General features: G+C 41.3%; 1 protein-coding gene across 10 annotated transcripts in view; it reads left to right on the top strand.

Moving 5' to 3' along the window:
* The window catches only part of astn1 (astrotactin 1), a 2,519,376-nt gene that overhangs the window by 2,120,876 nt on the left and 385,347 nt on the right, over positions 1–13,153 (top strand). For all 10 annotated transcript variants that reach the window (XM_069937468.1, XM_069937469.1, XM_069937467.1 and 7 more), the window contains one exon: positions 6,892–6,996. In XM_069937468.1, the coding sequence (XP_069793569.1) occupies positions 6,892–6,996 (105 nt within the window). The remainder of the gene's footprint in view (positions 1–6,891; positions 6,997–13,153) is intronic.

Genomic DNA, 13,153 nt, shown 5'->3' with positions numbered 1-13,153 from the left:
AGAAGGACGTCAGCGTTATAACGAACATGCACAAACATTGCCAGAATTCTTCAGAGGATTGGAGGAACAACACCTCATTTTTTTGTCTGGGCACTCTCCAACCCCAGGGCATGAACATTGAGTTTACTGCATTCCACTAATCAGCTTGCCCTCCCCTCTCACCCCCCCCCTTAACTAATTATTCCAGTTCCAACTTCCTTTCTCTCTCCACCTAGCCTAGACTACCCCCACCCTCCCCGCGGTCCTACTCCCCACCCTCCACCTATCATCTCCCACCCTTACCACCCCCCTCCCACCTTCCCCCTTTTGTTCGGACATCTCTCATGTTCCCCCACACCTTGATGAAGGGCTAAAGCCTGAAACATTGGTGATGATCTTTACCTTTGCTATAAAAAGGCATTGTTTGACCTGTTGAATTTCTCCAACATTTGTATGTTTCTTCTGTGTAAATAAATTAATGTACAAGTTCAGTTACTTAAGTTGCACTGGAAAGAAAGTGATAAAGAACACTAAATTTTTCTTTATCTTGAGAAGAAGCGATGTTATAGAGTCAGGATAATGTGAACTATTTTGTAACCACCTAAGAATACATCCTTCTTATTGTAGTAACTGTAGTGCACCACTGTGGGGCGTATGTGTGTGTGTGTGTGTGTGTGTGTGTGTGTGTGTGTGTGTGTGTGTGTGTGTGTGTGTGTGTGTGTGTGTGAACAGTTTCCTGAGATGGTGGAAGGCAACAGTAAGTAAAATCTCTTCTGTTATTTGAATCTTACATCTCTAAGTTATTTAAGAAGCCTCCCAAGTAACTCCAGAGGCATAAGAGCAGGGTCCTTAAAGCATTGATGTGCAGGGAGATCTGGGGGGGTGGGGGGTGGTGGGGGAGGTCCAAGTCCACAGCTCATTGAAAGTGATGGAAAAGAAGACATATGATATGCTTGACTTCATTGGGCAGGACATTGACTATTAAAGTAAGGAGGTCATGTTGCTGCTGTATAAAACTTGGGTGAGGCTGCACTTTGCATACTATGTGCATTCTGATTACCCCATTCTAAGAAGGATGTAAAGGCTTTGGAAAGGGTACAGGTTTACCAAGATGTTGCCTGGTTTGGATAGTATGAGTTATGGGGAGAGATTGGACAAATCTGGGTTATTTTCTGTGAACCACAGGAGGCTGAGGGGAGATCTGATAAAGGTTTGTAAATTCTCAAGAGGTGTTGATTGGGTAGAAAGTCAGAATGTTTTCCCCATAGTAAAAGCATCACACACCAGAAGATAGGCATTTAAGGTGAAGGGGAGCAAATTTAAGGGAGATGTGTGGAATGGGTTGCCAGGTGTAATGATGGAATCAGATACAATAGTAGCATTGAAGAGGCTTCTAGATAGACACATGACTATGATAGGGAAGAAGGGATAGTTATCAGGTACAAGCAGAAGAGTTTTAATTTGACGTCATGTTGGGCATAGACATGTGGGCCAAAGGGCCTGTTCCTGGACTGTACTATTCTATGTTCTATCTCATCACAGCTTCTTCCATATTTCTTCAAAGACTTGAAAGATTAGATGCACAAGTGTTTTTTTCCTCATTAAGGAGGACAACATGTAGAAGACAAGGGGTTGGCAGTTTTCACTGAGAGGATGGTGAATCTGAGGGACAGTTTTCCCCAGACAGCTGTGGAAGCTTGAATCATGATCTTAATTTAAAACAGAGAATGAGATTTCTGGGCAGGAAGGGAATCAGTGGATGCAGAGGTAGAAGATCAGTCATGATCTTGATGAATGGTGGAGCAGTCAAGGGGCCAAATAGCCTACTCCTGCACCTGTTTCTTTTATTCTTTAGTCCAGATATATTTTTGTCCTTTCTTCGGTGACTAATGAATTGGCATTATTCCAAGATCTGGCAAAAATCCAGAGTTGTGCTCAAGCATGCCTCACTATGCTTAAGTTCCACAATGGTTTCAATTTTCCACGCCTGACAGTTGCTTCCACTTTTCCTTTGAGCAGTTGCAATCTGCAGGTATTTGCATCCATTTCTTACCAGAGATAACTTCCACATTGTGTGCGAATGCAAGTGTCCTATACTTCACACGATGCTTATTAAGTCATCTGAGCACTTCTATTATTTAAACATTTTCTTCTTTGATACTTGTGGCTCTTTGAATATATTTGTGCTATTTTGATTGCATCGACAATGATCTATACAATGGTGTCTAGTCCTTAGTTTCTTGGAGGATCTTCAATGATGGTTTCACATCAAAATACTAACTTGTTTCTTGTTTTGAATTTGTGTTAAGTGTAATCAGTGTTTAATATGTGTACTGTCATATGCATTAGTGCAAGGCACAGGTACACAGAAATTCTTACTTGTTGCAACCCAAAAGGTACATAGAAACACAAACTATCATGGTAAAAATGTTCGAAAATCAAAGGAGACAGCGATACCTGATGATCTGAGAGGCTGGCAGACATTTATCTTCCGTTTGAAATGTGGATTATCAAAGTTAAAAGGCACTGCACTGCTCCAAAATACTGTACTGACAGAATCAGCAGGGCATTGGAATCATTAAGAGTGCACATTGCCAACACACTGAAATAAAACGGACAGTGGTTTTTGTAAAGAAACGATGTGCTTCCACAACATATGCAGTTGACAGGGAAATCTGTCACTGACAGCAGAATACTATGAAGTTTTGGGAGCCCACAGGAAAATATGAGAGAGAAAAGTCTATTCATCCTGCAGCCCCATTAGTTGTCTATTAACACAATAATGATATTAAAACTAAGGGTTATGAAATACCCTCAGGCAGCATCTCTATGTATTGTCCATTGGATGGCTGCCAAGCATCACCATGGAACAGTTCTGCAGAGATTATTTGTTAAAATGGCACACCAGGGTTAATGAGGAGAACCAGTGGTAAGTAGGTAAAATGGTTATTATTTACTTGTTACCATCGAGTAAAATAGCAGATTGCTTATTTCTGTCCTTTTCTTTCTTTTCTTTTTCAATCTTTTTATTATTATTATAATTTATAAACACATACAGTTCAAAGAGATATAAAAAAAATACATAGTAAGTATTGAATTAATACAGAGATATTAAACAATAATATTACAGAATAAAAATATATCATAAAAAAAAATGTTTTGATCAGTTTAGGGTGTGAACTATCTCTAAAAAAAAGATATAATTAATAACAATATATGAAAAAAGAGAAAAAAAAAACCCCAAAAAAGAAGAAAAAACAAATCTGAATTAAAAAAAACTTTAAAAAAAACTAAAAAAAAACCTACAGATATAGCTAAACCATGCCGATCACTCCGATCTCATCTTACAGCCCAATTATCATACATAATCATAGAAAGAAAACAGAGCCAGATCAACTCACCACAAATGAAAATATTGAATAAATGGTCGCCAGATTAACTCAAACTTAGAAGGGGATTCATAGACAGAGTTTCTAATTTTCTCTAAATTTAAACATAGTATAGTTTGGGTAAACCATTGGAAAACAGTGGGAGGATTTACCTCTTTCCAATTTAATAGTATAGATCTTCTAGCCATTAGTGTAAGAAAAGCAATCATACGATCCGCAGGAAGAGATAAATAAGTCAAATCTATCATAGGTAATCCAAAAATTGCAGTAATGGGATGTGGTTGTAAATCCATATTCAAAACAGTGGATATAATGGAAAAAATTTCCTTCCAATAATTCTGTAAAGAGGGACAGGACCAAAACATATGTGTAAGGGATCTGTCCTTTTCAATCACTCAAGTAACCAGGAGGAAAAGGTGAGTGAAACCCATTTGTGAAGTAGTTCAAAGAGAAATTTCACCTGCTGCATTCTGATGGCTGAGATCTGCATGATGGAAGAGAATCATTCCAACTTCATTGTATGCAAGGAACATTGACAAGCATGCCCTAGTTGGGGTCTGGGTAGGAAGGAAAAGGATAATATTGAAGTTCCACTCCAGTGCCACCTGCCGCATAAAATGTTCACGCAAATGTGGTGAGGTATCAGGTATGTTCATTGTTTTTTTTATTTAGACATACAGCACAGTACGGTAACAGGCCCCTCTGGCCCACAAGCCCATGCGGACCAATTACACCCAATTAACCTATAACCCCGTATGTTTTGGAGGGTGGGGGAAACCAGTGCTCCCAGAGGAAACCCACAAAGATACGGGGAGAACATACAAACTCCTTACAGGCAGTCCAGATTCAATCTCGGGTAACTGACACTGTAACAGTGTTGTGCTAGCGACTACCATGGAAGTGCACTCTACCTCTTTTTGTGTTTCTCCATTGTATTTGAAGTTTCCAGGTCAGAAGCAAAGGTGTAAGTGCACCAACACACACCTTGCAAACTGGGGACAAGGACAGGAGAGCAACAACAAATGTTATCGATAGGGCAGCAAAATAAAGTTAAGACTTCTCTATCACCGAGCTTCAGGCTGGCTCATCAAGCTAGCAGCAACTTGTTTTACCTCCAACTTTGTATACAGATTGGGCTCATGCACATAGCGTTAGGATTTGTTTTACTTTCCACAATGGATTGCAAAAGGGATGTCTGAGTGAACAAAGTAATAACAAAAGTTATATGAGCATTTCAATCCTGAAGCACTTGAAACTGTGAAAAGCTATAAATTTGGAAATGGTAAGGAGATATTTTGGGGCAACCCTATTGGTGCCCTTTTAGCATGTGACAAGTGTGTGAGCAAATTTAGAGATGGAATGGATTACCTCTTGCCTGTGGGCTTGTGCTCCTGCCCTGCCCCTCCCCCCCCCACCCCCCCCACCATTTTATTCTGATGCTTTCCTACATTTTCCTCATACCTTGATAAATAGCCCAGGCCCAAAATATTGGTTATGTGTCTTTATCTTTGCTGTATAAAGTACGCTGTTTGGCCTGCTTAATTTCTCCAGCTTTGTGCTTTTACTTTAACCCTGGTATCTGCAGACTTTTGTGTTTTACTTAAATCCCAGCTGTGTTATTCAGAGGTAAACCTCAGCACTGAATAGGTCAGGCCAAACTGGAATTTAATTTCAAGTGGGGTTGGTAAAAGTTGTATTGAAGCCAAAGACGCAAACCCATCTCATTTGGGGATGTTGGTATACTGACCACAGAGCTTAAAGGGGAACAGAGGCATGCTCCTCTGTCCTTGGAACTGCTCAACCAATCAGCTGGGTTTCAGTTGACATGTAACTCAGTTCTGTAATTCCATATCCTTCGATACCCATCAAAAATTAATGAAGTAATTGATCCATTACTTATGAGCCTTTTGGACAGAGTTCGACATTTTCACCATCCTTTGCAGATGAAGTGCATCTTATTTTCACTTTTCTCATTTTAAGATACATTTTTCCTCTTACTTATCTATCCAATGAGAAGCCATAACATTCCAGCACCATGATTTCTAGATTTCTTTATTGTCATGCAATAATACAGAAAATATATTGCTGCGCAAAATTGTCTTTTGCCTGCTGTAAGGCAAGCAGAGAGTTGCCATTAGTATTACCCAGCACCCCTTACAGGAAGGGAACAGTCAAGTGATATGTTAACAACCCACTTTTCTCATTTAAGGAAGAAATTGCAAAATTCCTACAGCTTTTCATATAGTCATTTCATCTTGTGTGGCTTTGCATTATTCTGATGAAACTTCACTGGGTCTGTTTCAAAGCTGATATCTCTAATCTGTGGTTTTGTATCTATAATTAAATCCACTTCTCCAGTGAATTCTGATCAGAGCTTTGTACAATTGGAGCATTAATACCTTAATTTGAATTCTGACCCTTGGAAGACCACTAAAGTTATTTGCCTTCAAACTATCAGTCTGACAGTGGGATGTATTCACTGGTTTCATTGGGGTTGCTGAATCATTTGGGAGTGTGATTGAAAGTTCTTACTTTCTACCTAGGATTCCAGAACTTCAAGATATCCTCAAAAGCACACATTGCTCAGTAAACATTGTGGTGCGCTGTTAGACAGAATCAGACACACACAAGGTAAAGACTGAACAACAGGCTTTAATCCACAAAAACCTCCACAGGGCTGCAGCAACTCAGTGTGAGGCCTCGGGAGGCCGGCGGAGGCTTGTATCCTGGAGGGTGATTGACACCTGACTGGGTGTGGCTTAATTCCATTCAGGCCGACTGATTGGCAGCCGGCCAGGTGTTTTCCCTACACTCCTTGCAGGTACAGAAGTTGCCCACTGCAGTAGGCGGGTGGTGTACCACCACACACATCAATTCCTTCCTTCCCTTTCCCCATCTCCTGGATGCTCACTTTTACTGCTTGTCTGCTTTCTCTCACCAATATCTTCAAAATTCTTTACCTTTAAAGGTCTTTCTCTCCATAATATTAAAAAAAATTGTACAGGTAAATGGGGTAAATTTATGGACTAGCAGCAGAAATTAAAATTTATTGCGAAAATTTTTCCTCATCCCTGAACTGACCAATTTGGGTTTTATTTTAATTAAGCTGATTCTTAAATCATGAGGCATGTTCAAGTTTTGGCATGCTGTTAAGTAATTTCAAGCAACAAAAGCAGCTTCAAGTTGTATTTTGGTTTTGCACAATTGTTCAAGAGCACTGTTGATAACAAAGGAATGCAAAACTGTTTCATGCACTTTCGATGAAATGAAATTTGAGATTTTTCATTTTGCATAAATGTGCTGGAGAAAATCAGCAGATCATGCAGCATTCATAAGAAGTAAAGTGTAACCAACATTTTGAACTTGATGAAGGGCTCAGGCCTAAAATGTTGGTTGCCTTTTTTTTTCCTGTGAATTCAGTGTGACCTGCTGAGTTTCTCCAGCACCTTTGTGTATTGCACTCGATCCCAGGATCTGCAGAATTTCTTGTTTAACAAGCAATATTTGTTGTCAACTTTTCCAGGAATGGTGAACTTCAGTGAAGTGGCAGGATATCCCATGGTGCAGCACTGGAACCTGAAATCAACCCAATACCACGTAAAACTCAACCAGCGGACACTTTCCACAGGTAATCAGCTTCATCCTTGAACTTCATTGTTCCATTTGCCCATTGTGCTGCCCCACATTGAAGGAGCAATCTTCCTGTCTTCCTTTAATTTAATTTTTCAATTAATTTAGACATACAGCATGGTGACAGGCCATTTCAGCCCACGAACTCTTGCTGCCCAATTATACCCAATTGACCTACAACCGCCAGTAGGTTTTGAATGGTGGGAGGAAACACGCAGACCCGGGGAGAACATGCAAACTCCTTACAGACAATGTGGGATTTGGACCACTGCTGTAAAGATGTTACACTAACCTCTACCCTAACCATGTTGCTTTGTATGATTTCCCCCAGAAGCTATTGCCAAAACATTGTGGATTGATCACTTAATTCTGGGGTGGCATAAAATACTGATGAGCGTTCCAGATTACAATTTAGGTGTTAAATCTGATAAGGTACATGTAAAATTTTCTGTGTCACTGTTCTCATAGAAGTAAGGCAAGTCTTTTTACATTCTTGCTAAGATCTAATTGCTCAAGTTCATTATCATCTGGGTATACATATAATACCATTGAAAACAATGTTTCTCCAGATCACGGTGTACATACATGCACAAACAATTCACAGTACATAATAGCACATAAATGCATGAAGATACTGTGGTGAATATCTGCCAAGCTGCCTGTCTCCCCTCTGGCGAGCCTTGCTGTACTAACATTGGCTGTGCATTATCTCTACTGTTAAGGACACTCCCCTTGGGTATAACTGTGTATGCATCTATCGTCTTTCATTATTTTACCATGAGTTTCTGCTAATAAAAGCCATGATTATTGTTTGACCACATCATCTTTATCTACTTCATCAACTGGTACTTCAATTTTATTAGCAGAAACTCATAATATGAAAGACATATACAGTTATATCCAAGGGGAATGTCCTTAACAGTAGAGATAATGCACAGCCAATGTTAGTACAGCAAGGCTCGCCAGAGGGGAGACAGGCAGCTTGGCAGACATTCACCACAGTCTCCCCCCGCCAGAAGAAGGGTTAAAATCAAAAGGACAGCTGCTAGGAAAGACTGAAGCAAGCGATACATGGATACCATGTTTGGCCTTGAGATACTCTAACAGCCAAAATACGTCAGTATCTAGTAAGCAATCAAAATATAATGAGATGTTTTATGAATATGTCAGCCTATCAGGTTGTTTATGAATTCTCAAAACAGGTGGCTCCTTTGCAACCTTGGGAACTGGTACAGGTCCTGGGTCAGTAGTGTGGGAAGGAATGACTTCTGGACCTGCTCCAGAATCGCCAGCGTGAGGCAGTGGAGCCTCAGCATGGCCATCTGAAAGCTTACTAGGGATCACAGGATGGGGGGGGTGAGTCCAACCTCTCAGGCTCACTCTGAGTAGGGGTGCGAGGAAGGGGCGAACCAGGCAAGACCAGATCTCTTAGGGGTACAGTGTCAGTACTCCTGTCTGGGAATTTAACATGAGTGTAGTTGGGGTTAGTATGCAGTAGCTGAACTGGTTGGATTAGGGGGTCTGTTTTACGTGTGAGCGTGACTCTTCAGTAGCATGATAAACAGGCTGGCCAGTCCATCACAGTTCCTGATTTCCTAGGAAAGGCAAACATACATTCATGAGGTGTTTGATTTGTTGCAGTACACAATAAAGACCGAATAGAATGTAGTGCCTCAGGCAGCACCTCCTGCCACTGGGTAACAGGGTAACCATGTGTTTTTAAAGCAAGATTAACAGTCTTCCAGACTGTAGCATTAGCTCTTTCAACCTACCTATTGCCCTGCGGGTTGTAGCCCTTTCGTAGCAGGGCTCACCGCAGTTTAACGCTCATGAATGCTGAGCCTCTATCGGTATGAATGTAATTGGGAAAAACAAAAATGCTGAAAATTCTGTCAAGTGACTTAATGACAGACACTGACAAGACGTCAGGGCGGAGTATCGCAAAGGGAAACCTGGAATATTCGTCAATTACAGTAAGAAAATATACATTTTTGTTGTTGGAAGGTAACGGCCCTTTAAAATCTAAGCTAATCCTCTCAAAAGGTCAGGTTGCCTTGATGAGATTGACCTCTGGAACTTTGAAGTATTGCGGTTTGCATTCTGTGCAAACAGGACAGCTTTTAGTCAATTTCCTGACTTCTTCCAGAGAGTAAGGAAGGTTGTTAGCCCTTATGTAGTGGAAGAATTTCGTGACTCCTGGGTGGCACAGTCTGCTATGAATCTCTTTTAGCCCCTCCAACTGAGCACCAGCAGCAGATCGTGACAATGCGTCAGAGGGATCATTTAATGTGCCTGGTCTGTACTGGATCTCATAATTATAAGTTGAGAGTTCTATTTGCCATCGTGCCATCTTATAGTTCTTGATTTTACTTTTGTGTTTAGTACTGAACATGTAGGCTACAGATTTCTGATCAGTGACAAGAGTAAATTTTCTGCTGGCTAGAAAGTGTCTCCAGTAGCAAACAGCTTCAATAATAGCCTGGGCTTCTTTTTCAATGGCAGGATGTTTAAGTTCAGGTCCGCGTAACATGCGGGAGAAGAATGCCACAGGTCTGCCCTTTTGATTAAGGGTTCCTGCCAAGGCACAATCTGAGGCATAATTTTCCCCTTGGAATGGGACATCCTCGTCAATGGACGAGAGTGCAGCTTTGGCAATATCAGCTTTAATTTGCTCAAAAGCCTTCAAGGCCATTGGAGAGAGAGGAAAAGATTTAGTGTCAAACAGAGGGCGTGCCTTTGTGGCGTAGTCCCGAATCCATTTGCAGTAGTAGGAAAAGAATCCCATAAACCTTTTAAGGGCTTTTGCTGAGTTTGGGGGTGGTAACTACTCAAGGGGGGCCAAGCTGCCTGTCTCCCTTCTGGCGAGCCTTGCTGTACTAACATTGGCTGTGCATTATCCCTTCTGTTAAGGACACTCCTCTTGGATATAACTGTATATGCACCTATAGTCTTTCATTATTGTGCCATGAGTTTCTGCTAATAAAAGCCATGATTATTGTTTGACCACATCGCCTTTCTCTACTTCATCAACTGGTACTTCAGATACAATGCAAAATAAATATATACAAATATTTTTGGGATGAATGACTTGGTTACAGGATACTGTTCATCAATCTCACTGCCTGTGCGAGAAGTTATTTCCCAGCCTGGCAGTCCTAATTTTGATACTCCTGTACCTCCTTCTTGATGGTAGTGAGTCAAAGATATTGTGTGAAGGATGGAAAGTATCCTGCATAATGCTTCGAGCCCCGGTGAATATTGTCAATATAGGAAAGGGAGTCCCCAGTGATCTTCTGGTCTGATGCTCCACAGCTATCACACAATGCAGCCAGCGGCCACAAAATGTTGTCAAGATGGGGGATGGTAGCCTTGCCCTCCTCAAACTCCTTAGGAAATATAGGCATTACTGCTCTTTGCAGTCCTATTGGGAACTGCAAAGAGTGGGTGGTTACAGGAGTGAAGGAGGTTTTAAAAAGCAATGGGAGAGGCAAGAACTTATTTAAATTTCTCTATTGGCTAATTAACTGTAGCCAATAAAAAGAGGGGAAGCTCAAGTGGAGCAGCCAGTGTGTGAGTGGCCCAGTATAGAAGTGAGAACTTAAGGCTTTGATTCAAGACAGTGTAGGAGTGGAAACTTAAAGCTTCGGCTCAAGGCTTCGAAGAGGAGGCACAGGTAAGAAGTAGGTAAGGATTTTTGTAGTAGTTATATAAAAGTCACCAAATTTGAGGTAATTAATGAAGAAGGCATACAGGATCAGGTGATGTGCTGTGGCTGCATTTTGTGAGAGAAGCCAGACCCCGTTGTGGTTCATGATTATTGTATCTGCAGCAAGTGTTGGTTGCTTGAAAAATTCAGGCTGAAAATTAGTGACCTGGAATCTGAGCTTCAAACATAGTGACACATCAGGGAGGAGGAGAGGTAACTGAACAATTTGTTTCATGAGTCCATCACGTGCATTAGAATAGATGCCTCAAATTTGGCATATGGTCAGGGACAAGTGGGTGTGACTGTGAGTGAGGCTGGTAGTAGGACCCAAGATATAGTATTGGAGGAGCCTCAGCTCTTGATCTTGTCTCACATCTGAGATTATTTCTTCTTGTGTGGGAGCTGTAGGAAGAATAAACAACCTAACCATGGTACCATGGTTCAGGAAGTGATTCTTGGGGAGAGGAGCGATGTAGTGGTAATCAGGGATAGTTAGGGAATAGACAAAGTTCTCTGTTACAGGGATAGAGCATTCCAAAGGCTGTGTTGCCTGCCTGATGCCCGGGTTCAGGACATCTTATTTAATCTGCAGTGGAATTTACAGAGGGAAGGAAAAGATCCAGATGTCGTGTTCCATGTGGGTACCAATGAAATCAGTAGAATGAGGAAAGAGGTTCTACTAAGAGAGTTTGAGGAACTAGGTCTAATTTGAAAAGCAGAACATTAAAGGTGGTTATCTCTGGATTACTTCTTGAGCAACGTGCAAATTACAACAGGGTCCAGAAGATTGGAGAGTTAAATACGTGGCTCAAGGATTGATGTGTGAGCAGTGAGTTCCAATTTGTGGGAAATTGGCATTGTTATTGGGGAAGGAAGGAACTTTTCAAAGGGATGAGCTCCATCTGAATCATGATGGGACCTTGACCCTAGCTAATCACATAACTGGACTGTTGTCAGGGTTTGGACTGGGGAGGGTGGGTGTGTGTGGGTGGGTTCAACAGTTTGGAGAAGGATAAATAAAGTAAAAGATAAGAATTCTGGTCAAAAAGTACAAACTCTGGGCCTCTATTACACCCCCCCCTCCCTCCACCCCCCCCCCCCACTCAGCAAATGGATTCTTGACTTTCTCATTGGAAGACCACAGTCAGTACAAATTGGAAACATCTCCTCCTCACTGATTATCAACAGGTGCACCACAAGGATGTGTGCTTAGCCCTCAACTCTACTCATTATACATCCATGAATGATAGCCAGGCACAATTACAATGCGATCTACAAATTAGCCAATGACACCACAGTTGTCGGTAAAATCACAAACAGTAATGAGAAAGCCTACAAGAGGGAAATAGACTTTGAGCTCAACATTAGCAGAACCAAGGAGATGATTGTAGACTTCAAGAGGAAGTCAGGGGAACACAACCCAGTCCTCATCAAGGGCTCAGTAATGGAGAGAGTCAAGAACTTCAAATTCCTGGTTTTCAACATCTCTGAGGATCTGTCCTGGAGCCTCCATGTTGATGCAATCACAAAGAAGGTTTAACAGTGGCTATACTTTGTCTGAGGAGATTCAGTATGTCTCTGAAGACTATCAAAAACTTCTATATGTGTACTGTGGAGAGCATTCTGGCTGGAGGCATCACTGTCTGGTATGGAGTAACAATCTCCGGACAAGAAAAAACTCCAGAGAGTTGTTAACTTGGCCTGAACATCACAGGCACCAGACTTCACTCCATCGAGAACATCTCCAAGAGGCGGTGTCTTAACAAAGCAGCCTCTATCCTCAAAGACTCCCACCACCCAAATCATGCCCTGTTCACTCTGCTACCATTGGGAAAAAGGAGCCTAAAGATGAGTACTCAGCGGCACAAGGACAGCTTCATCCCCACTGCCATCAGATTCCTGAATAATCAATTAACCAAAGCCTCTGCCTTACTTTTCTTACCCTGCTATTTTTATTTTTTGAATATATTTGTTGGTGTAAAATGGTTATAATATGAATGTTTTCACTTTGAACCTGATGCAAAACACAGAATTTCATGACTTGTTCATGACAATAAATTGATTCTGATCTAAGGAGCAAAATGTTGAATCCATCTGGGTTGAAATTAGAAATAGTAAAAGGGAAAGAAATCACTGGTAAGAGTTGTCTATAGGCCACCCAATCATAGCATTACAGTGGCACAGGCAATAAACCAAGAAATCTTGGAGGTATCCAAGCAGTTATCATAGAGGACTTTAACATGCACATAGACTGGGTGAATCAGGTTGATTGAGACAACCTTGAGGGCAATTTCACAGAATGGCTTATCGAACAGCATCTTACTGAACCAACAAGGGAACATGCTATCTTGGATCTGGACCTGTGCAATGAGACAGGTAAAATTAGTGATCTTTTTGTGAGGGATCCTCCTGGAAAGAGTAATCACAGTGTGAGTGAGTTTCTCATACA

The sequence above is a fragment of the Narcine bancroftii genome, chromosome 5 (genome assembly GCF_036971445.1).
Source record: "Narcine bancroftii isolate sNarBan1 chromosome 5, sNarBan1.hap1, whole genome shotgun sequence".
Classification (NCBI taxonomy): Eukaryota; Metazoa; Chordata; class Chondrichthyes; order Torpediniformes; family Narcinidae; genus Narcine; species Narcine bancroftii.
The sequence above is the reverse complement of the archived record's forward strand: the minus strand, read 5'-3'. Positions and strand labels throughout refer to the sequence as shown.